This window comes from Scyliorhinus canicula, chromosome 15 (assembly GCF_902713615.1).
Source record: "Scyliorhinus canicula chromosome 15, sScyCan1.1, whole genome shotgun sequence".
Classification (NCBI taxonomy): domain Eukaryota; kingdom Metazoa; phylum Chordata; class Chondrichthyes; order Carcharhiniformes; family Scyliorhinidae; genus Scyliorhinus; species Scyliorhinus canicula.
Genome location: NC_052160.1, coordinates 48,730,045 through 48,754,108, shown reverse-complemented (window position 1 = coordinate 48,754,108; position 24,064 = coordinate 48,730,045). Strand labels below are relative to the sequence as shown.

Sequence of the window (24,064 nt, the reverse complement as noted above, 5' to 3'; positions counted from 1 at the left end):
CAGTCCTCACACTGATCACAGCCCTCGCACTGATCACAGCCCTCGCACTGATCACAGCCCTCACACTGATCACAGCCCCCACACTGATCAGTCTTCACACTGATCACAGTCCTCACACTAATCAGTCTTTACACTGATCACAGTCTTCACACTGATCACAGTCCTCACACTGATCACAGCCTTCACACTGATCAGTCTACACACTGATCACAGTCCTCGCACTGATCACAGTCCTCGCATTGATCACAGTCCTCGCACTGATCACAGCCCTCACACTGATCAGTCTTCACACTGATCACAGCCTTCACACTGATCACAGTCCTCACACTGATCACAGTCCTCGCGCTGATCACAGTCCTCACACTGATCACAGCCCTCGCACTGATCACAGCCCTCGCACTGATCACAGCCCTCACACTGATCACAGTCCTCACACTGATCACAGTCCTCACACTGATCACAGCCCTCACACTGATCACAGCCCTCACACTGATCAGTCTTCACACTGATCACAGCCTTCACACTGATCACAGTCCTCACACTGATCACAGTCCTCGCGCTGATCACAGTCCTCACACTGATCACAGCCCGCCGCCCTGATACAAGCCCTCGCACTGATGCACAGCCTTCACACTGATCACAGTCCTCACGACTGATCACAGCCCTCACACTGATCAACAGCCCTCACACTGATCACAGCCCTCGCACTGATCACAAGCCCTCGCACTGATCACAGCCCTCGCACTGATCACAGCACCCTCCGCACTGATCACAGCCCGCGCACCTGATCACAGCCCTCGCCTGATCACAGCCCCTCGCACTGATCACAGCCCTCGCACTTGATACAGCCCTCGCACTGATCACAGCCCTCGCACTGATCACATGCCCTCGCACTGATCACAGGAGCACCACAGATCACAGCCCTCGCACTGATCACAGCCCTCACACTGATCACAGCCCTCGCACTGACACAGCCCTCGCACTGATCACAGCCCTCGCACTGATCACAGCCCTCAGCACTGATCACAGCCCTCGCACTGATCACAGCCCTCGCACTGATCACAGCCTCGCACTGATCACAGCCCTCGCACTGATCACAGCCCTCGCACTGATCACAGCCCTCGCACTGATCACAGCCCTCGCACTGATCACAGCCCTCGCACGTATCACAGCCCTCGCACTGATCACAGCCCTCGCACTGATCACAGCCCTCGCACTGATCACAGCCCTCGCACTGATCACAGCCCTCGCACTGATCACAGCCCTCGCACTGATCACAGCCCTCGCACTGATCACAGCCCTCGCACTGATCACAGCCCTCGCACTGATCACAGCCCTCACACTGATCACAGCCCTCGCACTGATCACAGCCTCGCACTGATCACAGCCCTCACACTGATCCAGCCCTCGCACTGATCACAGCCCTCGCACTGATCACAGCCCTCGCACTGATCGACAGCCCTCGGCACTGATCACAGCCCTCGCACTGATCACAGCCCTCGCACTGATCACAGCCCTCGCACGATCACAGCCCTCGCACTGATCACAGCCCTCGCACATGATCACAGCCCTCGCACTGATCACAGCCCTCGAACTGATCACAGGCCCTCGCACTGATCACAGCCCTCGCACTGATCACAGCCCTCCGCACTGATCACAGCCGCTCGCACTGATCACAGCCCTCGCACTGATCACAGCCCTCGCACTGATCACAGCCCTCGCACTGATCACAGCCCTCGCACTGATCACAGTCTTCGCACTGATCACAGTCTTCGCACTGATCACAGTCCTCACACTGATCACAGCCTTCACACTGATCACAGTCTTCACACTGATCACAGTCCTCACACTGATCACAGCCCTCACACTGATCACAGTCTTCACACTGATCACAGCCCTCACACTGATCACAGCCCTCACACTGATCACAGCCCTCACACTGATCACAGTCCATACGCTGATTGCACACCACACGCTGATTACACGCCCCGCATTGATGGCAGACCGCATTGACGGCAGGCCTCGCGCTGATTGCAGGCCCCACGCTGACCGCAGGCCCCACCCTGACCGCAGGCCCACACTGACTGATGGCCTTACACTGACCAAAGGACACTGACCGCAGGTCCCACATTAAATATCCTTTTATTAATCACAGGCCTGAAACTGACTGTAGGGCCCACACTGATCCCGTTCTGACCTCAGTCACCAGTGACCATAGGCCCTGCACTGATCAATCCCACAGTGACCACAGGTCTTCTCATGGACACCGCATGCAGACCCAACACTGACTGCAAGCCCCACACTGAAGATGCCACACCAACATTGCAAGCCCAAAACTGACTGCAAAGCCCACACTGACCACAGGCATCGCTGGACACAGGCCTCACACTGAACACAGGCATCACATTAGGACCTGCACTGACCGTAGACCCTACAATGACCGCCAGTCTGGCTTAGATAAAGTCAGCCTCAGATACGGCCGAATGTTGGATCCCAGAAATGAAAGAATCCTGTCTACCAACTGCACCAATCACATATATATTGGTTTAGTTTTACTTCAAAGATTTCTAAAGGATTAATGCCGATCTTTCTGTCGGTTAATAATCTTTATTAGTGTCACAAGTAGACTTACATTAACACTGCGATGAAGTTACTGTGAAAATCCCCTAGTCGCCACACTCCGGCGCCTGTTTGGGTACACAAAGGTCGAATTCCGAGTGCCCAATTCATTCAACAAGCACGTTTTTTGGGACTTGTGGGAGGAAACTGGAGCACCCAGAGGAAACCCACGCAGCCACGGGGAGAACGTGTAGACTCCGCACAGACAGTGACCCAAGACAGGAATCCAAACCAGGTCCCTGGCGCTATGAAACAACAGTGCTAACCGCTGTGCTACCGTGTTGTATGAAAGTTTACAACAGACTTACCTTGCGGAGGCTTTGGCCTCCATTAGCCCGTACAGACTGTGCACATTATAATGTGTTGATGCGTTCTGCTTTGCTGAGGCACAAATAGTTTGACTGCGTAAAATGCCGCCCAGTACACCTGACAGAGAAACCCAACACAGAGTCACAGAGAGCAGCAATAAACACCCCTCACTCCACACCCTACCCTACATGGCTCTCCATTCCTACCCCGGACTCTCCCCCCCTCCCCCACTCCAGACAATTCCCACCATCCACTTGGATCAATCCTAAAACTACAAACTATTGGTACTGTTTGCATCAAAATCAAGAACTTGAATTATAATTAGATTTTAGTTCAGAGTGAATAAAGTGATATTCCTCTGCCACCCCTCTCTCTATTTCCATCAGTATGACCCATAGATGTGACTCAGGTCTTACCTGGGACGTATGGTGGGTTTTCAAGCTCATTGGAAGGGCACCCACTCTGCGATCCATCCACAAAGTTCGAGGGTTCATTCATATCCTAGAATATTCCAGAGTGGTGTGTTTAAAAAAAATTAAAATGAGGTTCATTTCTAAATTGAAGAATATTGAAAAGCCAAGAGGCATGTTAAACATGGTTAGACCACACTTGGGAGGTACTGCACACAGTGTGGGTCTCCAGAATATAACAGTGATATAGAGGCACTGGAGCAGTTGCACAAAAGATTTACAAGCAGGATACCAGAACTGAGAATTCTACCTATCAGGAAAGACTGAACAGGCTTGGACTCTTTACTCCAGAAGAAAGAAGGCTTAGGGGCGAGTCTGATAGAGGTCTTTAAAATGAAGACAGGGTTTAATGGGGTCGAGGTTGGGAAGACGTTTTTGTTGTGGTTGAGTTTAAATCCAGGACCATAAGTGTAAGATAGTCACTAAAACCTAGAACCAGAGGACACCATCTCAGACCAAAGGGACGATCCTTTAAAACTGAGACGAGGAGGAATTTCTTCAGCCAGAGGGTGGTGAATTGGTGGAACTCTACTGCAAAATGCTGCGGCGGCCAATTCGCTGAGTGTCCCTAACGCAGAGATAGGTAGGTTCTTCATTAATAAGGGGATCAGGGTTATGGGGAGAAGGCAGGAGAATGGGGATGAGAAAATATCAGCCATAATTGAATGGTGGGGCAGGCTCGATGGGCCAAGTGGCCTAATTCTGCTCCTATGTCTTATGGTCTAATGGTCTAATACATCTAATAGAAACTAATTTGGCCAGAACGTGGTGAGAATGGACAGCAGCTATCCAGTATCCTACCAGTCACTCCTCCTCTGGACACGACATTTGTTTCTTGTTCCATTAGCTCTCACTTTTGATCTCGCATCGTGAAACTTTATCCTTGAATTTCTCTTGCCCCCCATGATCTTCCTTTCACAGACTTAACTCTCTTTCTCACTCCATAGATACTGTCAGAGCTGCTGAATATTCCTAGCATTTTCTGTTTTTAATCTCTGCCATATGAGAGGTTTGAAGTGAATAGCATAGATGTGTTTGAGGGGATACCAGATAAACACAAGGCAGAAAGGAATAGAAGGACACGCTGATCATATCAGATGAAGTAGGGTGGGAGGAGGGTCATGTGGAGCATAAACACGGTCATTGTCCAACATCTGTATAAAAATGGACAATTATTTGTTGTGGTTTGAGGATAAGAAATGCTGAGAGGATGATATTGGAGTCATTATGTGGCAGCAAAGTTTGACCTTGGGTGTAAATGCCTCAGGTTATTAGGACACACCGAGGAAAGCAAGGCCCCAGTCTGAGCTTAGGGCCTTTTTCAGTCTTGTATATCGCCTGAAACGTGGTATTGGAGTGGTGCAAAACCCCCACCAGTGCCGAAAACCTTCCACTGTACATCCAAAAAGAGAGAAGACGGGTTTTTAAATTCTTACATTCAGGACCGACGATCACTCCCTGCTGGTTTCCCCCTCCTGGAAGGTACAGTAAGTGAGGGCGTACATTTGCTCAGCCCACTTTACTGAGGAAGTGCCGGTGTAAAAAGTAAAGAAAGATTTGCATTGATGTATTATCATTCGCAACTGGCTCACTACATAAATGGCCATGAAAGCTGCTGGATTATGGTTAAAACTCCAATTGATTCACTAATATGCTGCAGGGATGAGAACCTGCTGCCTCTGTACTCAGTCCCATACTAAATAGGTGGCATTAATGTCTTTGGGGGCAACAAGGGATGGGCAATAGAGACAGCCTTGCCACCATACCGCACATAGCGAAACTCTGTCTCCTCTGGTGAGGGATTCAAGAACAAAGGGCCATAATCATGAAATGAAAACTAAACCATTGAGGAGCAAAGTCAGGAAGAGCTTATTAACAAAATCGATGGTAGAAATTAGAAACTTTCCATCAGAAGGCTGTAGGGTACTAAGAGCCTTTAAGACTGAGAATGATCAATTTTTCTGATGTAAGATTATCAACAGCCAGGGCAGCACGGTGGCGCAGTGGTTAGCACTGCTGCCTCATGCCGTCGAGGACCCGGATTCAATCCCGGCCCCGGGTCACTGTCCGTGTGGAGTTTGCACATTCTCTCCGTGTCTGTGTGGGTCTCACCCCCACAACACAAAAAGATGTGTAGGGTAGGTGAATTGGCCACGCTAAATTGCCCCTTAATTGGAAAAAGAAGAATTGGGCACTGTAAATTTATTTTAAAAAGGTTATGAACAGGTAAGCAGCAAAGAAAGATAGGTGAATGGAGTTAAGGTGCAAATCAGCCATGATTTAATTGATGGAGGAACAAACGGGTTTTGGGCTGAATGGTGAGCATCTGTTCATATAAATGGCACTTACAATCCAGAGCCCATCAAAGGGCACAGCTTTGTGGAACTGCAGCAAGTTCTCGAACCACCATTGGTGTGTGTTAGAATTTGTGAAGTCAGGGAATGCTGTCAATCCAGGCCAAACCTGTAACCCCATGAAATAAAAGAAAATCTTTTAAAATTCAAGCGTCTATCTGGCAGGAAAAAGTACATTCACAACAAGATGACGGTCGTTCATTGTTTAAACAGCATTCACATCTTGGGAATACTGACTCCAATATTACTTTCAACCAGTGGGGGCATTGGGAAGGAGCCATGGCCAGCTTCTCCCAGGAATTTCTATCACCTCTTTTGGGACTCCAAGACCAGCCAGCGGGTTTAGTTCACCCTTATTCCTGCCCCATATTTTTCCAGCAGCATGCCCCTCCCCCCACCACCGCCTGCCAAACCCAAGTCCGGCAGTGTAAAGTAGATAGATAGGCTGTCACCCCTCCTGGCTGCTGAATTGCACGGTGGCACAATGGTTAGCACTGCTGCCTCACGGCGCCGAGGTCCCAGGTTCGATCCCGGCCCCGGGTCACTGTCCGTGTGGAGTTTGCACATTCTCCCCATGCCTGCGTGGGTCTCACCCCCACAACACAAAATGATGTGCAGGGTAGGTGAATTGGCCATGCTAAATTGCCCCTTAATTGTAAAAAAAAGAATTGGGCACTCTAAATTTACAAAATAGAATAGAATAAAGATTGGGGCCCATCCATTGGCTAAAGCACAACAAGAGATGCATTGACACATTGAGTCAGGAGGGGGGCTATTTGCCTTTCACTTTACTTCAGAAATTTGGACAGCACAGTGGTTAGCACTGCTGCCTCACAGCGTCAGGGGCCTGGGTTCAATTCCGGCCTGGAGTGACTTTGTGTGTGGGGTTTGTACATTCTCCCCGTGTCTGTGTGGGTTTGCTCCAGGTACTCCGGTTTCCTCCCACAGTCCAAAGATGTGCAGGTTAGGTGGATTGACCATGCTAAATTGCCCCTTAGTGTCCAAAGATTAGGTGAGGTTACAGGGATAAGGCGGGAGAGAGGATCTAGGTGGCGAGCTCTTTCGGAGGGTCGGTGCAGACTCGATGGGCAGATTGCCTTCCTTGGCCACATTTGGAGTACTGTGTGCAGTTCTGGTCGCCTCATTTTAGGAAGGATGTGGAAGCTTTGGAAAAGGTGCAAAGAAGATTTACCTGGATGTTGCCTGGAATGGAGAGTAGGTCTTACGAGGAAAGGTTGAGGGTGCTAGGCCTTTTCTCATTGGAACGGAGAAGGATGAGGGGCGACTTGATGGAGGTTTATAAGATGATCGGGGAATAGATAAAGTAGACCGTCAGAGACTTTTTCCCCGGGTGGAACAAACCATTACAAGGGGACATAAATTTAAGGTGAATGGTGGAAGATATAGGGGGATGTCAGATGTAGGTTCTTTACCCAGAGAGTAGTAGGGGCATGGAATGCACTGCCTGTGGAAGTAGTTGAGTCGGAAACATTAGGGACCTTCAAGCGGCTATTGGATGGGTACATGGATTACGGTAGAATGATGGGGTGTAGATTAATTTGTTCTTAATCTAGGACAAAGGTTCGGCACAACATCGTGGGCCGAAGGGCCTGTTTTATGCTGTATTTTTCTATGTTTATGTTTTGCACTGTAGGGATTATATGATTCTCTAAATTTGTTACAATCCTTGATATATCTTTGGATCCATCCTTGACCTATTCTCCTTCCGCCAAGTAGTTTGGTGAGCACCAAACCAAGAGTAAAATCAATATACTGATTGTGGTGTCAACAATTCTTTGACAGTATTTACTTGGAAACACGTCAAAGACTGTTGCTGAATAGAACTTATATTGGGCTGAATTGCCTCAATAACCACTGCCGTACATCATAACGTTTTATCAAGTGTTTTTTTAAATATTTTTTATTCTCCTCCTTTTTCACATTTTCTCCCAAATTTACACCCAACAATAAACAATAATCAGTAACAAATGTAATGTCAATCCCCATATCAATAACAACGAACCCAACTTCCCACCAAGCCCCAGACATTGGCCCGCATGTTAACATAAACAAATGACAAAAAGAAATCAGGAATCACCCATAATCACCATTAACACATACAGTCTCCCTCCCCGCAACCCTCCCAGCACCCCCCCCCCCAATGTTCGATGTAATCCAATTCTCAAAAGTGCATAATGAATAACACCCATGAATTGTAGAACCCCTCCATCCTTCCCCTCAGTTCAAATTTGACCTTTTCAAGCGTTAAGAATTCCAGCAGATCCTCCCCCCCCCCCCCCCCCCCCCCCCCCCCACCACGCCAGGGCACAGGATAGAGAGGTTGATCTCCACCCTACCAAGATCCGTCTTCAGGCGATCAATGAGGCGAAGGCTGCAACATCTGCCTCCGCGCCCGTTTCCCTGGCTGGTCCGACACCCCGAATATGGCCTCCCGAGGGCCCGGATCCAGTTTCACGTGCACCACTTTAGAGATTACCCTAAACGCCTCCTTCCAATAATCCTCCAGCTTTGGACAGGACCAAAACATATGAACATGGTTTGCGGGGCCTCCCCCGCAACGTTCACACACATCTTCTACCCCCTCAAAGAGCCGGCTCATTCTCACCCGAGTACGGTGCGCTCTATACACCACCTTCAGCCGTATCAGCCCCAACCTCACACACGAGGTGAAGGCGTTCGCACTCCGGAGCACCTCACACCAGAACCCCTCCTCCATAACCTCTCCCAACTCTTCCTCCCACTTTGCCTTGATCCCTTCAAGTGGCGCCTTCTCCTCCTCCAAAATAGCCCCGTAAACCACCGATACTACCCCCTTCTCCTGTCCTCCTGTCGTCAGCACCTCCTCCAGCAGTGTGGAAGCCGGCTCTACAGCTCTGTATCAACTTTCTGGCAAAGTCTCGAACCTGCATGTATCTAAATATTTCCCCCTGCTCCAGTCCATACTTCGCTCCCAGCTCCTTCAATCCCGCAAAACGACCCCATGAAATAAATCTTTTAGTGTCCTAATTCCTTTCTCCTCCCATCTCCGAAAAATTCCATCCCACTTCCCTGGCTCAAATCTATGGTTCCCCCGAATCGGCATTTCCCTTGACCCTGCCCCCAACCCGAAGTGCTGTCGAAACTGCCTCCAAATTCTCGACAAAGCTATTACTGCCGGACTCCCCGAGTATCTCCCCGGGGCCGTCTGGAGCGGCCTTCAATCCCGCCCCCCTACACAAATTCTCCTCCATTCTGACCCATTGGGAGTCACCCCCTCTGACCCAGCTCCGTACCTTCTCCACATTCGCCGCACAATGATAATATATCAGGTTTGGAAAACCCAAACCCCCTGCCTGCCTTTCTCTCTGTAGGAGCACCTTTTTAGTTCTGGCCTCCTTTCCTCCCCATATGAACGAAGTAATCATTCCTTCAATCTCTCTAAAAAATGCCTTTGGCAGGAAAATCGTCAGGCATTGAAAAATAAACAGAAATCGTGGCAGCACATTCATTTTAACCGCCAGTACCCGACCCGCCAGTGACAGAGGGAGACCATCCCACCTTGCCAGATCAGCTTTCACTCTCCCCATCAAACTAGAAATGTTGTGCCTACGTAGCCCCACCGCCCCCAATCTTGAGCAACTTGCACCCCCAGGTATCTAAAGTGAGTCCTTGCCTTACGGAATGGCAGCCACCCTATCCCTGCCCCCATCCAGGCTGAGACACCACAAAATATTCACTCTTGTCTAGATTTAATTTGTACCCTGAGAAAGCATCTCCAGTATTACCCTTATTGACACACTTGGTTCCGACATGTATAATAACAAGTCATCGGCATATAAGGACATCCTGTGCTCTATCCCACCCCGCACTATCCCTTTCCATACCCCCAAACTTCTTAATGCGATGGCCAATGGCTCAATCGCGAGTGCAAACAGCAGGGGGAACTTAGGACATCCCTGCCTAGTCCCACGGTGGAGAGGAAAGTATTCTGAGCTGATGTTATTTGTGCGGACACTAGACCTCGGCTCCTTATATAATAGCTTGACCAAGTCCACAAACCTGGGTCCAATTCCAAACTGCTCGAGAACTGCCATCAGGTACTCCCATTCTACCCAGTCAAATGCTTTCTCAGCGTCCAATGCCACAACCACCTGTTTCCTTCCCCTCCGCCGGTACCAATTATTCCAGTGTTTATAACCAGCATAGCCTCTATGAGCAACCCCGTACCTTCCCGATCATAGGACTTCCAGATATATTGTTGATGAAAACTCCACGTTTCAGGCCTTCATCATATGGCCAGTAAGAGCCTGGTGGTTGAACACTGCTGATCGCTGGGTCCTGCAAACACAACAGATACTTTCAACTTCCCACAGCGGAAAAAGTGGGGAGTAGTTCATGTTACATTTTTGCACCTTTTGCATCTTCTCTCCCTCCCAAAACCATGTACCAATTCATTAAAAACAATCTCGTTTCATACCAAACTAACATAGGAGAGAAAACACTTGCATTTATATAGCATCATTCATGACGTCCCAAAGCCGATAAACAATTCAGTGATGTCAGAAACCCAATGAGAAATTTATGTGCAACCTGATTCTATAAATTGCAATGTAATAATGATCAGGTCTCCAGGCTTCATAATTTCAGTTGAAGGATAAAGATTGGCCAAGACAGCAGGGAAACCCCCCCACTCAACTGCAAAATGTGACAAGGGATCTTTTATATCAACAGAAAGGGCAAATAGGCGATTGCGCTTCTCACCATGCTCCAGTCCCCCAGCATTGCAGTGGTGTGTCGGTCTGCACTCAAATCTCTAGAGTGGGACTTGAATCCATGATCTTAGAGACAAGAGTGTACCACTGAACCAAAGCTAACACCATTCACTGCTGCTATCAACAGAGGTGTTCCTCTGGGCCTGGGATAATGGTCCTCAGTCCATCAGAGTGAATTCAGTCTCGTCATCGTCCCCCACCCCTCATCCTTTGCCTCATCCTCTCCCTACAAACCCAAAGATGTGGGTGACCTTAAAATGCTTGCTACAACAAATGATCCTGTACTTGTTGACCTGCTCATGAACCAAAGTCCACTATACGGCGGCAAGTTGGCTGCCAGTAATTACCACAATCATGACGTATTGTTGTCCATGGGAATGCAGGTCTGCGACCATCAGAGGGAGGCTAGCAAACCTCTGGGGATCAAAGGTGAAATCCCGATAGTTGACCATGTAATCAATATCATTCCACTGAGCATCCTGGAGGAGAAGTGGAAAGGTTTATTCATTAGAACAAGTCAATGTTAATGTCTCAGCAACTAGGTCAGTCAGAAAGTGGACTGAACATTCTAGTGATTGTTCAGTCCAATAAAGCCATCCCCACATTCCAGCAAAATCATCCCCACATTCCAGCAAAGTCATCCCCACAAACTCCAGGCAACAACAGCCAATTTCCCACAGCTTGGTTCCAAGGCTCAACGTGCTCATCCTGCCAGTCCCAACCCACCACCCGCCAATCCCGACACGGCATCCAATATTTCTGACGTGATAACTAAAGAAATAAATTTCATGAACCTGTGGTATTCCGGCTTTTCTCATCTGCTTCACCACTTCCCAAGTGGCATTACTTGACCCATATCCCCAGCGGCAGAGATGGAATCCAAGGCCCCAGGCAGGCACCATCGCTGGCAAACCTGACACACACAAAGCAAAAAATATCTCACAGGAGCAGCAAGGTAACCAAGACAACAGCAACACAAGGAGAGAATGACACAAATGTTCATAAAGAATAAACCACAGTGGTGCTTTGGGTTAAACCATGATGATAGGACAAAGCTACAAGCACGTAAACGGAGAGTCAGAAAATCGTGTCAGAAAACAGTTCTTCACCCAATAGATCTCCAGTACTTGAGACAGTCTCCAGTGACAGTAATGGGGGAAATCCTCTGGAATCATTCACAGGGCAATTTGCCATGGAGATGGGCAGAGGAGAAAGAGGGAACTTACATTTCAATAGTGCCTCACAAACTCAGGACATCCCATGCACTTTACAGCTAATGAATTACTTTTGAAGCACAATCACTATTGTAATCTAGGGACTGGAAACGAGGAAGGGCATAATCATTGGTTTCTACAAAAGGAATGTAAGTCCAAATGGCTGCCTTCATCTTTGTGATATTTTTGTGGCGTTCAGCTAAAAATGTAACATCGTGACTATATAATAATATCTGTAAGCATATTAACATTCTGTGTATAGCATACACTTCTTGAAAACACTTTGGTGCAACACTTCCTCTAACGCTTTTCTGCAACACTTCTGAAATCACACTTAATCATGGTCAAATTTATTCTAACCTCAGCAAATTTATTCTACCACACGTGATTACTTTGGTTTTAACATACGATTCACTGCGAGCCCTCTCTTCCCCTTTCTCAGGAACTACAGTTGACTGAAGTCACAAAAGAATAAAAAATAGGAGCTGAATCGACCATTTGGCCCCTTTGAATCTGCTCCACCATTCAACAACATTATGTCTGGTATTTTACCTCAACTCCACCATCCCACACTAGCTTTGTATACCTTAATTCCAGAGCCCCAATTTCTTATGACTGGTCTCTCGGTGAGGTACCCCAAAGTTATTGACCTGGATGAGATCCGTCAATTTCTTATCATTTGGCTGGGATCGCCCCAAATCGTTATGCCCCAGGTGAGGAAGGATGGGCTCCCTTTGTTTCTCCAACCCTCCTCTGCTGGCCAGAACAAGTTGGTGCGCTTGTCCAGAATTCTAACAATCTGGGGGCTCGTGGTCCGGAATTTGTTCCCACAGGTCAAATGAATGGATTAGAGTGGGGAAAGTAAATTCTTCCTTGAAACCGATTTTAAGAAACTAGCAAGGTTTTCTTCAGTCTGTACTATTAAACTGTAAAAATGTCCACTTTTGATGTCAGTACTTTTCTAGCAGAACTGGAGGAAGTTACTTTTGAGGATTTAAAAGTTTGGTCCCTCGAACAGTTAAAAGATCAAGTGTGACACTTGGGATTAGAATTTCAGCCGAAAGCCAGGAAACCTGGAATTTTAAAAGAGGTGGAAAATGGTCGACAGGTGGAAATTAAGGATGAGCAGAAATTAGATTAAATTTCAGGAGAGAGAAAGGAAATGCAAAGGAAAAGAGGAAAGGGAATTTAAGAATTGGGGACGAAGGGAAGAGAGAGAATTTCAGGAAAGGAGAAAAAAGATCAAAGGGAGTGTCAACTAAAACAGCTCGAACTGAGGAGCCAGAATCCGGCTGTGTGCCTTGAAGACACCATTAGCCCAAATTTAAGAGTTGAGGCAAGCCGGTTTGCTCATTCAATCCCTACTTTTGATGAAGCAGAGGTGGAAGCTTTCATCATCTCTTTCCAGCGGCTAGCATAGCAGTTAAATTGTCCAGTTCAATAGTGGTCCTTATTACTGCAGAGTAAGCTTTCAAGGTAAACTCACAAGGTTTACTCCCACTTTCCCGAAGAGTGTATGGCTGGCTCTTTAAAAAAATAGAATCCCTACAGTGCAGGAGCCCATCAAGTCTTCACTGACCCTCTGAAAGAGCACCCTAGCTAGGCCCACTCACTCGCCCTAACTCCATAACCCTACCAAAGCAGGACACCAAAGGCAATTTTTAGCATGGCTAATCCACCTAACCAGCACATCGTTGGACTGTGGGAGGAAACCGGAGCACCCAGAGGAAACCCAAGCAGACATGGGGAGAAATGCAAACTCCACAGTCACCCTAGACCGGAACGGAACCCGGGTTTCTGATGCTGTGAGGCAGTAGTACGAACCACTGTACCACTATGAGGCAGTGAAACTACATACTAGTCAGTTCCGAAGACATACTGTCAAAAATTTCAGACCCTCAGGAAACACCCTGACCAGATGTACCTGACATTTGAAATGCTTAAGAAACGTGTTTTTGACCAGTGGTTGCAGGAACCAAAACAGAAGCCACTTACAAAAGCTTCCACAAATAATTATCCTTCGAAGTTTAAAAATTCTATACCCTGTCCAATACGAACATACCTAGAGGAGCAAAGGGCCACACTAGCCAACAATCAGGAGCTATCCACAAACTCTTATTCTAGAAGAGTCCCTCCACTCTTCACCCCCAACCAACTGGGAAGGACTCCACCTTCTCACGCACTATCCATGTATCTCTTAATTCCCTCAGTACTCCAAAACCTATCAATCTTCGTCTTGATCATAGTCAACGAGTGAAACATCCACAATCCTGTGGGGTAGAAAATTGCAAAAATTCACAAACTCTTTGAGTGAAGAAATTTCTCCTCATCTCCATCCCAAAATAATCAATCCCTTATTCTGAGGCTATAATCTCGTGTTCTAGATTCCACAACAAAAGGAAACATTTTGTCGGTGTCTCTGCTGCCAAGCCCCTTCAGAATGTTATATGTTTCAATAAGATCACCTTTCATTGTTCTAAACTCCAGGGAATACAGGCCCTCGTGGGACAATCCCTTCACACGAGGAATCAGTCTTGTGAACCTACGTTGCACACCCCCTCAGGACAAGTATGTCCTTCCTTAGGCAAGGAGTCCAAAACTGCACAAAATATTCCAGGTGTGACCTCTCCAATGCCCTGCCTAATTGTAATAAGACGTCTTTATTCTTACAACACCCTTATAACAGAGCTAAAATGCCACATTTTCTTCTTAATTGCCAGCTGTACCTGCATGTTAACTTACTGTGATTAATGTGCCAGGACACCCAAATCCCACTAAACGCAAATATTTCCCAGTCTCTCACCATTAAAAAAATTCTGGACTGGATTCTCCCTTCCTGAGACTGTGTTGACGCCAGGGCAGGATTTATGAACTTACATGACAGCAAAACTGGTGCTAAACATGTACCGATTCAGCAACTGTTAAGGGGCTAGCACTGGGGCCACGTGGAACACAATCGATTCCAATTAAAAACAGTATGGGATTCGGCGGGTCCATTATTGACACTCGGGAGGCTGACAAGCTGCAGCCGCAAATACACATTACAATCCCCACGGAAACTCATTCCAGCCAATAAGATGGCACTGGTTGTGCTGGAGTGCGCCCATACATCTGATGGGTGGGTTGGGGCCAAAGGGCACCTAGGGGTGTGGCCTGAGTTCACCCTATACGACCCTAAGTTCACAATGGGCTGTCAGCGGTGTGTGCAGCTTCATGGTTGCCTCTGGCTGCGGCAATGGTGTTCCGTGCCCATCCACCCCGACCTGCGAATATTCTCCGGGGCCTCTGCGATTCTCCACCTCTGATGGCCCGAGTTCCCGACGTCGCAGTTCACTTGTGCTTTCAAAAATCGTGAAACCCGCTAATGATATGCAAACGGTGTTTACTGTACGTACATTCTGAACTGCATTGACGTCGCTGTCGAGGTGATGGAGAATTGCGATTTGATGTCAAACAATGCCTGCCGCGATTTTGACGTCGGAACTATTCTCCGCCCAATCACGTTTCCCGATTTCGGTGTCAGCCAATGGAGGATCCCACCCTCTGTCTTTTTAGTTTGCTTACTGAAGTGGTACTACAGATTTGCTGTTCTATATAAACACAAACATTTAACAATGAGCTTATCACTCCTGTAACCTTCTCTAACTTACCGATGACCTCTAGATACTGCTGGATGACTGAGTTAGGGTCAGGTCCCATGAATATGTAAAAATCAAGAATCCCTCCAATTGTTCTCCAGGTCAGGGCAGGAGCAGGCTGGAGGACCACATCTGCATCAGGAAGAAATATTGTTAATGGCATTTTTAATGTTTTTGAAGCTCATTTCTTGACTCCACTTCTCTGTCCAGTAGATTGTTTGACATCCTAAATCCATGTAGGAATAGCACTTAACTCCTTTTGTTTGAGTTAGGTTTTCCATTCCCTAATCTGGGAAATCATTTTCCCCATGTCTCTCTGATGTGACCAATTTGGGTACAAGTGAACAACTTTAAGTAATACTCCATCGAATCATTCCATTATCTCCCCTCATGGGCATAGACTGACCTCTGCTCTTCTCCACACTGACGTGCTTAGAGCCTTCATGCATTTCAGTATCACAGAACAGAGTTGGGAATCCTGTGATGAATAATTTTCCTCCTGATTCCCCAAAGCCTGTGCACTATCTACACGGCACAAATCAAGAGTGGAATAGGCAGCACGGTGGCACAGTGGTTAACACTGCTGCCTCATGGCACCGAGGACCTGGGTTCGATCCCGGCCCCGGGTCACTGCCCATAAAGAGTTTGCACGTTCTCTTCATGTTTGCGGAGGTCTCACCACCACAACCCAAAGATGTGCAGTGTAGGTGGATTGGCCACGCTAAATTGTCCCTTAATCGGAAACAAAAGCATTGGATACTCTAAATTTGTAAAAGAAACAAAAAATCTGGAGTGTAATGGAGTACCCTCCACTTGCCAGGAGGAGTGCAGCTCCAACAATACATCATCCTGGACATAGCATGCTTGTTTGGCACCCCATCCACCACCTTAAACATTCATTCCCTCCACCACCGATGCATAGTGGCATCAGTGTATACCATCAACAAGATGCACTGCAACAATTTACCAAGACATCTTGAAAAGCACCTTCCAAATCTGTGACCTCTACCACCTAGAAGGACACGTGCAGCAGATGCGTGGAAATATTAACACCTGCAGGTTCCCCTCCAAGTCACACCCATCCACCTAATTACTTTCCTCCAATGCATCAAACTCCTGGTACTCCCATTGTGGGTGTAGCTACATCACATAGACTGCAGTGGTTCAAGAAGGCAGCTCACCATCTCCTAAACAGCAATTCAGAATGGGCAATAAATGCTGGCCGAGCCAATGATTCACACATCCCATAAAAGACATCCCATGAAAGAAAAAAATCAAACCCAGATTTTCACATCTTCCTGCAGAAATCTGTCCATTTGTAAACCTAGCCATACCATCAAAAGAGGCACCTAGAACCCAAGCATGACCTAACATCCTGCCATCAAAACCCAAACCCCATCACCAAAACCCAAACTCAAACCCTATCACCAAAATTCACACCAAATCCCCGTCACCAAAACCCAAACACATCACCACAATTCCAAAACTCGAATGGAAACCCCATCACTACACCAAAACTCACAACCAATACCCATCAGCAAAACTCACACCCAATCCCCATCACCAAAACCCAAACCCAATCCCCGTCACCAAAACCCAAACTCAAACCCTATCACCAAAATTCACACCAAATCCCCGTCACCCAAACCCAAACCCCATCACCAAAACCCAAACCCAAACCCCATCACCAAAACCCAAACCCAATCCCCATCACCAAAACCCAAACTCAAACCCTATCACCAAAACTCACACCAAATCCCCGTCACCAAAACCCAAACTCAAACCCTATCATCAAAACTCACACCAAATCCCCGTCACCAAAACCCAAACCCCATCACCACATCAAAGCTCAAACCCAAACCCTATCACCAAAACCCAAACCTCATCACCAAAATGAAAACCCAATACCATCACCAAAACTCACACCAAATCCACTTCACCAAACCCCAAACCCAATCCCCATCATCACACCAAATCCCAAACCTAATCCCCATCACCAAAACCAATCCCCATCACCAAAACCCAAACCCCATCACCAAAACCCAATCCCCATCACCAAAACCCAATCCCCATCACCAAAACCCAATCCCCATCACCAAAACCCAAACCCCATCACCACACCAAAACCCAAACCCAATCCCCATCACCAAAACCCAAACCCCATCACCAAAACTCAAACCCAATCCCCATCACCAAAACCCAAACCCAATCCCCATCACCACACCAAAACCCAAACCCAATCACCAAAACCCAAACCCCATCACCACACCAATACCCATCACCAAAACCCAAACCCAATCACCATCACCAAAACACAAACCCAATCCCCATCACCAAAACCCAAACCCAATCCCCATCACCAAAACACAAACCCAATCCCCATCACCAAAACCCAAACCCAATCACCATCACCAAAACACAAACCCAATCCCCATCACCAAAACCCAAACCCAATCCCCATCACCAAAACACAAACCCAATCCCCATCACCAAAACCCAAACCCCATCACCAAAACCCAAACTCAATCACCATCACCAAAACACAAACCCAATCCCCATCACCAAAACCCAATCCCCATCACCAAAACCCAAACCCAATCCCCATCACCAAAACCCAAACCCCATCACCAAAACCCAAACTCAATCCCCATCACCAAAACCCAAACCCAATCCCCATCACCAAAACCCAAACCCCATCGCCACACCAAAACCTAATACCCATCACCGTAACACCAAAATTCAATCTCAATGCCTATCAACACGCCAAAACCCAAATCTAATATCCAGATTGTCAGCCAAGAAGCATTTGGTAGTCTCGCCTCTGTGTTAAATGGTTGTGGGTTCAGTTCTAACTTCAGGGATACATTCTAGGCTCATGCTCCAGTGCTGCACCGGGGGATAGAGATACAACATAAAGAAAGGTTTTGTGAAGTTACAAGATTTCCCACTGCAATCAATAATAGCTTGTGGGAAAGGTGTGAAAAGCAATACTGTATGAGCTATAGATTCCCATCTCACCATGAATGTCTCAGCCAACTGGATGAGACACCTGCCTATTATAGATGGAGTCGACTGGCATTCCCACAATGTTTTGCTTCCTCCCACAATCCCCTGTGCTTACCCATCGCATTGCTGTTGAGGAGGAAAACGCCATGTGACATTCCATCCGGCTCCAGCGACAGATAAAAAGGGTGGACCCCATAGAGGTTAACAAACTCCTACAGGGCAAGAAGAGGCAGTATTCAAAACAATTATTCACATCACACACGAGAAGCAGCTCTGGTTCGTGGGATAAGATTAAGTGCAATTTCTACACAGTGGAGTTAGTCAATGTAGGCCCAGATGTTCACTGGGGGATACAAGGTATCCATAGAACAACATGCATTCAAATGTAGAGGAGGTAGTGACATAGTGGTATTGTCATTGGACTAATAACCCAAAGACCCAGGATAATGCTCTGGGGACATGGGTTCAAATCCCACCATGACTTTGGTGGAATTTGAATTCAATAAAAAAAAGTCAAATGACAACCATTGTCGATTGTTGTAAAAACCCATCTGGTTCACTTATGCCCTTTAGGGAAGGAACTCTGCCGTCCTTGCCTGGTCTGGCCTACATGTGACTCCAGACCCACCGCAATGTGGTTGATTCTTAAATGCCCTCAGGGATGGGCAACAAATACTGATCCAGTCAGCGACGCCCACATCCCATGAAAGAGAAAGTAACACTGTTAACATAGTAAAATATCCTCATGCACTTTGCAGAAGTGACTGTCAAACAAATTAAACATCAAGCCATATAAAGACATATCAGGACAGATCAAAAAGCTTGGTCAAAGTTTTAAGGAGAATCCTAAAGAAGGAATGAGAAGAAACTAAACGGAGAAGTTTAGGGAGGGAATTCCAAAACTGATGAGCAGCTGAAGACCAGAATTAGAGTACCGAGACCTGAAAGGCTGTAGGGATAGAGGAGGACAATCGTGTTAATCATTAATTTGGCCATTGCCTTGAGTGCTGCCGATTTGCAGAACATCCTCAAAAGGGTTGAATGGTCATTGTGATGTTACTGGCATTGTTAATCAGCCAATTCTCACCCATACCTCAAGTGGTAAAAAACAGCGTTTGGCTGGTGTACGAGAGAAAACTGGCACCTATGGCACTGTAATGCAGTCCGAATCTTCAGGGGAAGTGGGGAAAAGTATAGGAAATGAGATGGTTCATGGTGTGGCTTATAGATTTGACTTAACACATCCTGTTAATTATCCTGTAATGGTACAATGCACTGCGGAAACCCGATTAATTCTTCAACATCCACAAATAAAGTTACTTCCTTGGGAGGGTTAATTGATATCTTCAACCTGATTAGATCTCAGATAGTCTAGATCAATGTTTATTTTAAACTTGTTAACAGGTTGATCAATAACTACAGCCTGAGTGCTATGTGAATGAAAGGCCTGGGTTTTTGTGCTGATTTGTCTTTTCTCAATAAAAGTGTTGTCAAACCAAAACCCTTCGCTAAAGTTTCCCTTTGTTAGAGACGCGGCTAATAAAGAGCTGACAGAAGCTGGATGATGTACAACCCTTCAGATGTTAGGTAGGTCATTTTTAAATGTAAATTTAGAGTACCCAATTATTTGTTTCCAATTAAGGGGCAATTTAGCATGGCCAGTTCACCTACATTGCATATCTTTTTGGGTTGTGGGGGTGAGACCCAAAAAGATACGGGGAGAATGTGCAAACTCCACATGGATGGTGACACAGGACGGGTCCTCAGCGCCGTGAGGCAGCAGTGCTAACCACTGTGCCGCCATCCCCCCCTGGAGATTTCACCGCAATTTCCCACCTCTAACTGCCCCAAACTCCAGTGACTGGTCAATCCTCATGGCCTACCCCTTTCCCGTGCCAATTTGACAGTGAGTAGTAGAGTCTTCCTTATCCCACTGGATAAACGGTCAAGCAAACAATCTTTTTTTCTCCATCTCCAATTACTTACTAAATAGTATGAAAATAATGAAAAAAAAATGAAAAGAAACAGAATGGCTTTCCTCTCAGGTGTTGCAGGGTTCTGGGAAATGATAATTAATTCCTGGGTACTTCCTATCTTTCAATGATTCTCCAGGTTGTTAACCTGAAGGGTGTAGACTGGCTGAGCTGTAGCTGAGAAAGAAAATGGCTGCCTGCGTTGCCAATAATAACTAGATTTCTCCCCAATTGAACACTAACACAACGTCGTTTCTGGAATGTTCCAATTCATACTGTACCCTAGGAACGCTGTCACGAGCCCAGAAGGTCAGGGTGTTCCACTGAACGCTTTGCAAGAAACTGGCCCGGTGTTCCCCAAGGCCGTAGAGGTACGTTGAAGGCAGCAAGGTCGACACCTGTATGAACTGGTCAGCGAAGAAGAGAGGAGCCACTGTCGTGTTTAACCTGCTTCAAAACATGCAAAGGTCATCAGGGTCCAACTGCCCTGCAGTTTACAGTTAACATACGTAGGAACCTACTGTCTCCGACTGATGGAGGCGGCACAATGCAACAGGCACATGAGGGCTTCAGTGCTGAGACAGCCCGTGCCCCAGGAGTGTTGGGTCACAGTGACTGCTCACATGCTGCATTATTCATCCTGGGGCGGGGCGGGAAAGGAGAGGCAGGTGGGAACAGATTATTCTTTTTAATCCAGCGAGTTGTGATCTGCAATGCATTGCCTCAAAGGGTAGTGGAAGAAAATTCAATAATAACTTTCAAAAGGGGAATTAGATCAATATTTGAAAATAGTTTGACAGTATTTAATCTCCCCCTTGGTCTCCCTCCAATCTCAAATACCACCTATATGACCCCCCACCCCCCCCCCCACGCCACACCACAGACACATACACACATAACATATACGCACGCACACACACAAAAATATATATATCCACAGACATATACACACATAAACACATGCATGCACGTCCAACACACACATACATAAACACACACACGACTTCCGGTGACACAATGTAAGGAGAGGACATGCACGAGGTGACTCCCACTCAAAAGCCGCTATTTTTAACCCTCGTCTGGTGTCACAAACCATTTACCTTTTAAAAACCCAATAACGTAGTAGAATAGTGCATCTAACTTTTGGAGATGCCCAGGAAAGATAAAAATAACAAGGTTTCAGGCCGAAATACAGCAGCGGATTCTGAAACTTTGTATGATTTGGGTGAATGCCCTTGACCATTTTACTGGGCCATTCAGACTGCAAACATTCCAGGTAGCCAAACGAATTGGAGATCTCCCACCGCTCCTTTTCTGATCACTCCACTCACAGCCGAGAATCTCGGTCATATTTTGACGAGTGAACTGGAGAAACATCGTCGGAGTTTGGCGGTAGATGCAAAAAGATCGATGGAGGAAGCCTTGGCCCATATTCACTCAACCTTAGAAAGTACGAAAAAGACCACCGATGCTCACGGTGCCACAATTACAGGCATCAAGCCCCCCCCCCCCCCACCCCCAAGAGTTAGACTGGATCCATCGCTCTCTCCGATTGAAGCCTCGAACTGGAGATGGGCCTTGTGTGGTTATCGTAAGATTTCAGTTTCAAAGAAAAGGAGCATCCTTCACTGGACTGGAGAGCATCGAGATGTGAAGTGGGAGGCCACTCCATCAGGCTATACCAAGATCTGAGTGCAGAGCTGGCAAAACAAAGTGCTGCCTTCAACAGAATGAAACCACCTTGTATGAGAAATGGAGTCAGATTAAGAAAGTTTTTTTTTCTTTTTAAAAAAATTTAGAGTGCCAATTCATGTTTTCCAATTAAGGGGCAATTTAACGTGGTCAATCCACCTACCCTGTACATCTTTGGGTTGCGGAGGCCAAACCCACGCAAACATGGGGAGAATGTGTAAACTCCACACGATCAGTAAACCAGAGCCGGGATCGAACCTGGGACCTCGGCGTCATAGAATCATAGAATCTACAGTGCAGAAGGAGGCCATTTGGTCCATCGAGAGTGCACCGGCCCTTGGAAAGAGCCCATACCTCCACCCTATCCCCACACCTCCACCCTATCCCCACACCTCCACCCTATCCCCGTAACCCCACCTAACCTTTTTTGGACACTAAGGGTAATTTAGCATGGCAAATCCACCTAACCTGCACATCTTTGGACTGTGGGAGGAAACCAGAGCACCCGAAGGAAACCCACGCGAACACGGGGAGAACGTGCAGACTCCGCACAGACCGTGACCCAAGCCGGGAATTGAACCTGGGACCCTGGAGCTGTGAAGCAACTGTACTAACCACTGTGCTACAGTGCTGCCCTAGATTCAGGATGGTTTACCCAGCTCGCCTTCAGGTGACTGTTGGTGAGAATGAACGTTTTTTTGATGTGCTGGAAGATGCAGACTCCTTTGTTCGAAAGCTCAAATTAAGCACTGTTAATTCTATAGAACATAGAACATAGAACAGTACAGCACAGAACAGGCCCTTCGGCCCTCGATTTTGTGCCGAGCAATGATCACCCTACTCAAACCCACGTATCCACCCTATACCCGTAACCCAACAACCCCCCCTTAACCTTACTTTTAGGACACTACGAGCAATTTAGCATGGCCAATCCACCTAACCCGCACATCTTTGGACTGTGGGAGGAAACCGGAGCACCCGGAGGAAACCCACGCACACACGGGGAGGACGTGCAGACTCTGCACAGACAGTGACCCAGCCGGGAACTGAACCTGGGACCCTGGAGCTGTGAAGCATTTATGCTAACCACCATGCTACCGTGCTGCCCTAAATGTTTAATCTATTTGATGGCTTTGTAGATGAGCACTTCATATTTTATGCTTTTTCATGTTCGGGCCTTGGGCCTTTGGTTAAATTGGAGGGTTTGCTGCTATTAGGTCCTTTTTAAAATCAATTCATTGTTCATTTCTCTTTTCATCATTGTTGTTGGGCTTGATAATTCAGTACTAATGTGGTGTTGTAAACTAGATGAGGTTTTACTTTCTAGTTGGGAATCTTCCTGCTAACAAAGGGGTCAGCTGACAGAAGTGGAGATAGAGGGTTTTCTGCAGCCCTTCACAATTGGCTGTGAGAATGAATACTCAGCAATTGTTATCTCCAACCAGGCCCCACATTTTGTTGGTCTATTGTAAAAGAGTCCAGCCTTGCCCAACGCCCACCCTGGAGACTAGGTACTACTCTGTTGTCAGACAATAAATTTTGTGGAGATTTTGTCTACCTCCACAGAGATTATATTAAAATAAGCAAATCAGACTCATTTCTCCCTCCACACTTTGGGAGGTTCTTGAAGCCGTCATTAAGGGGGGAACTATTTCTTAGAGGGCGTATATGCAGAAAATGTAGAAGTTGGAGCAGCAGAGGCTGGTGGATTCCATCCTGGAGGTTGACCACCAATACTCATTTGATCCTACTCCGTAGTTACTGACAAACAAGAAAGAATTACGGACTCAGTTTGAGTTGGTGTCCACTGGCAAAGATGTGCGTCAGTTACAACGCTCCACGGGTACGTTCTATGAGCATGGCATGAAGACTAGTCATCCTCTGGCTCATCACGGGAGATCCTGAGGATACACAATAAGGACGGCAATCTCATTTCTGCCCCTCTCCACGGTAACACAGTTTTAGATCTTATCACTGCGTCAGAATCCCCTGCAGATAAAGCGTTCATGGCTGACTT

The 24,064-nt window shown here is 47.0% G+C and overlaps 1 protein-coding gene across 3 annotated transcripts in view; it reads right to left on the bottom strand.

Moving 5' to 3' along the window:
- Positions 1–24,064, bottom strand: part of si:ch73-12o23.1 (lysosomal alpha-glucosidase) — a 63,352-nt gene that overhangs the window by 24,847 nt on the left and 14,441 nt on the right. For all 3 annotated transcript variants that reach the window (XM_038819964.1, XM_038819963.1, XM_038819965.1), the window contains 9 exons: positions 20,637–20,802; positions 18,498–18,594; positions 15,389–15,508; positions 11,319–11,437; positions 10,872–11,003; positions 9,980–10,090; positions 5,748–5,861; positions 3,345–3,429; positions 2,928–3,045 (listed from right to left, as the gene is read on the bottom strand). In XM_038819964.1, coding sequence (XP_038675892.1) covers positions 2,928–3,045; positions 3,345–3,429; positions 5,748–5,861; positions 9,980–10,090; positions 10,872–11,003; positions 11,319–11,437; positions 15,389–15,508; positions 18,498–18,594; positions 20,637–20,802 — 1,062 coding nt within the window. The remainder of the gene's footprint in view (positions 1–2,927; positions 3,046–3,344; positions 3,430–5,747; positions 5,862–9,979; positions 10,091–10,871; positions 11,004–11,318; positions 11,438–15,388; positions 15,509–18,497; positions 18,595–20,636; positions 20,803–24,064) is intronic.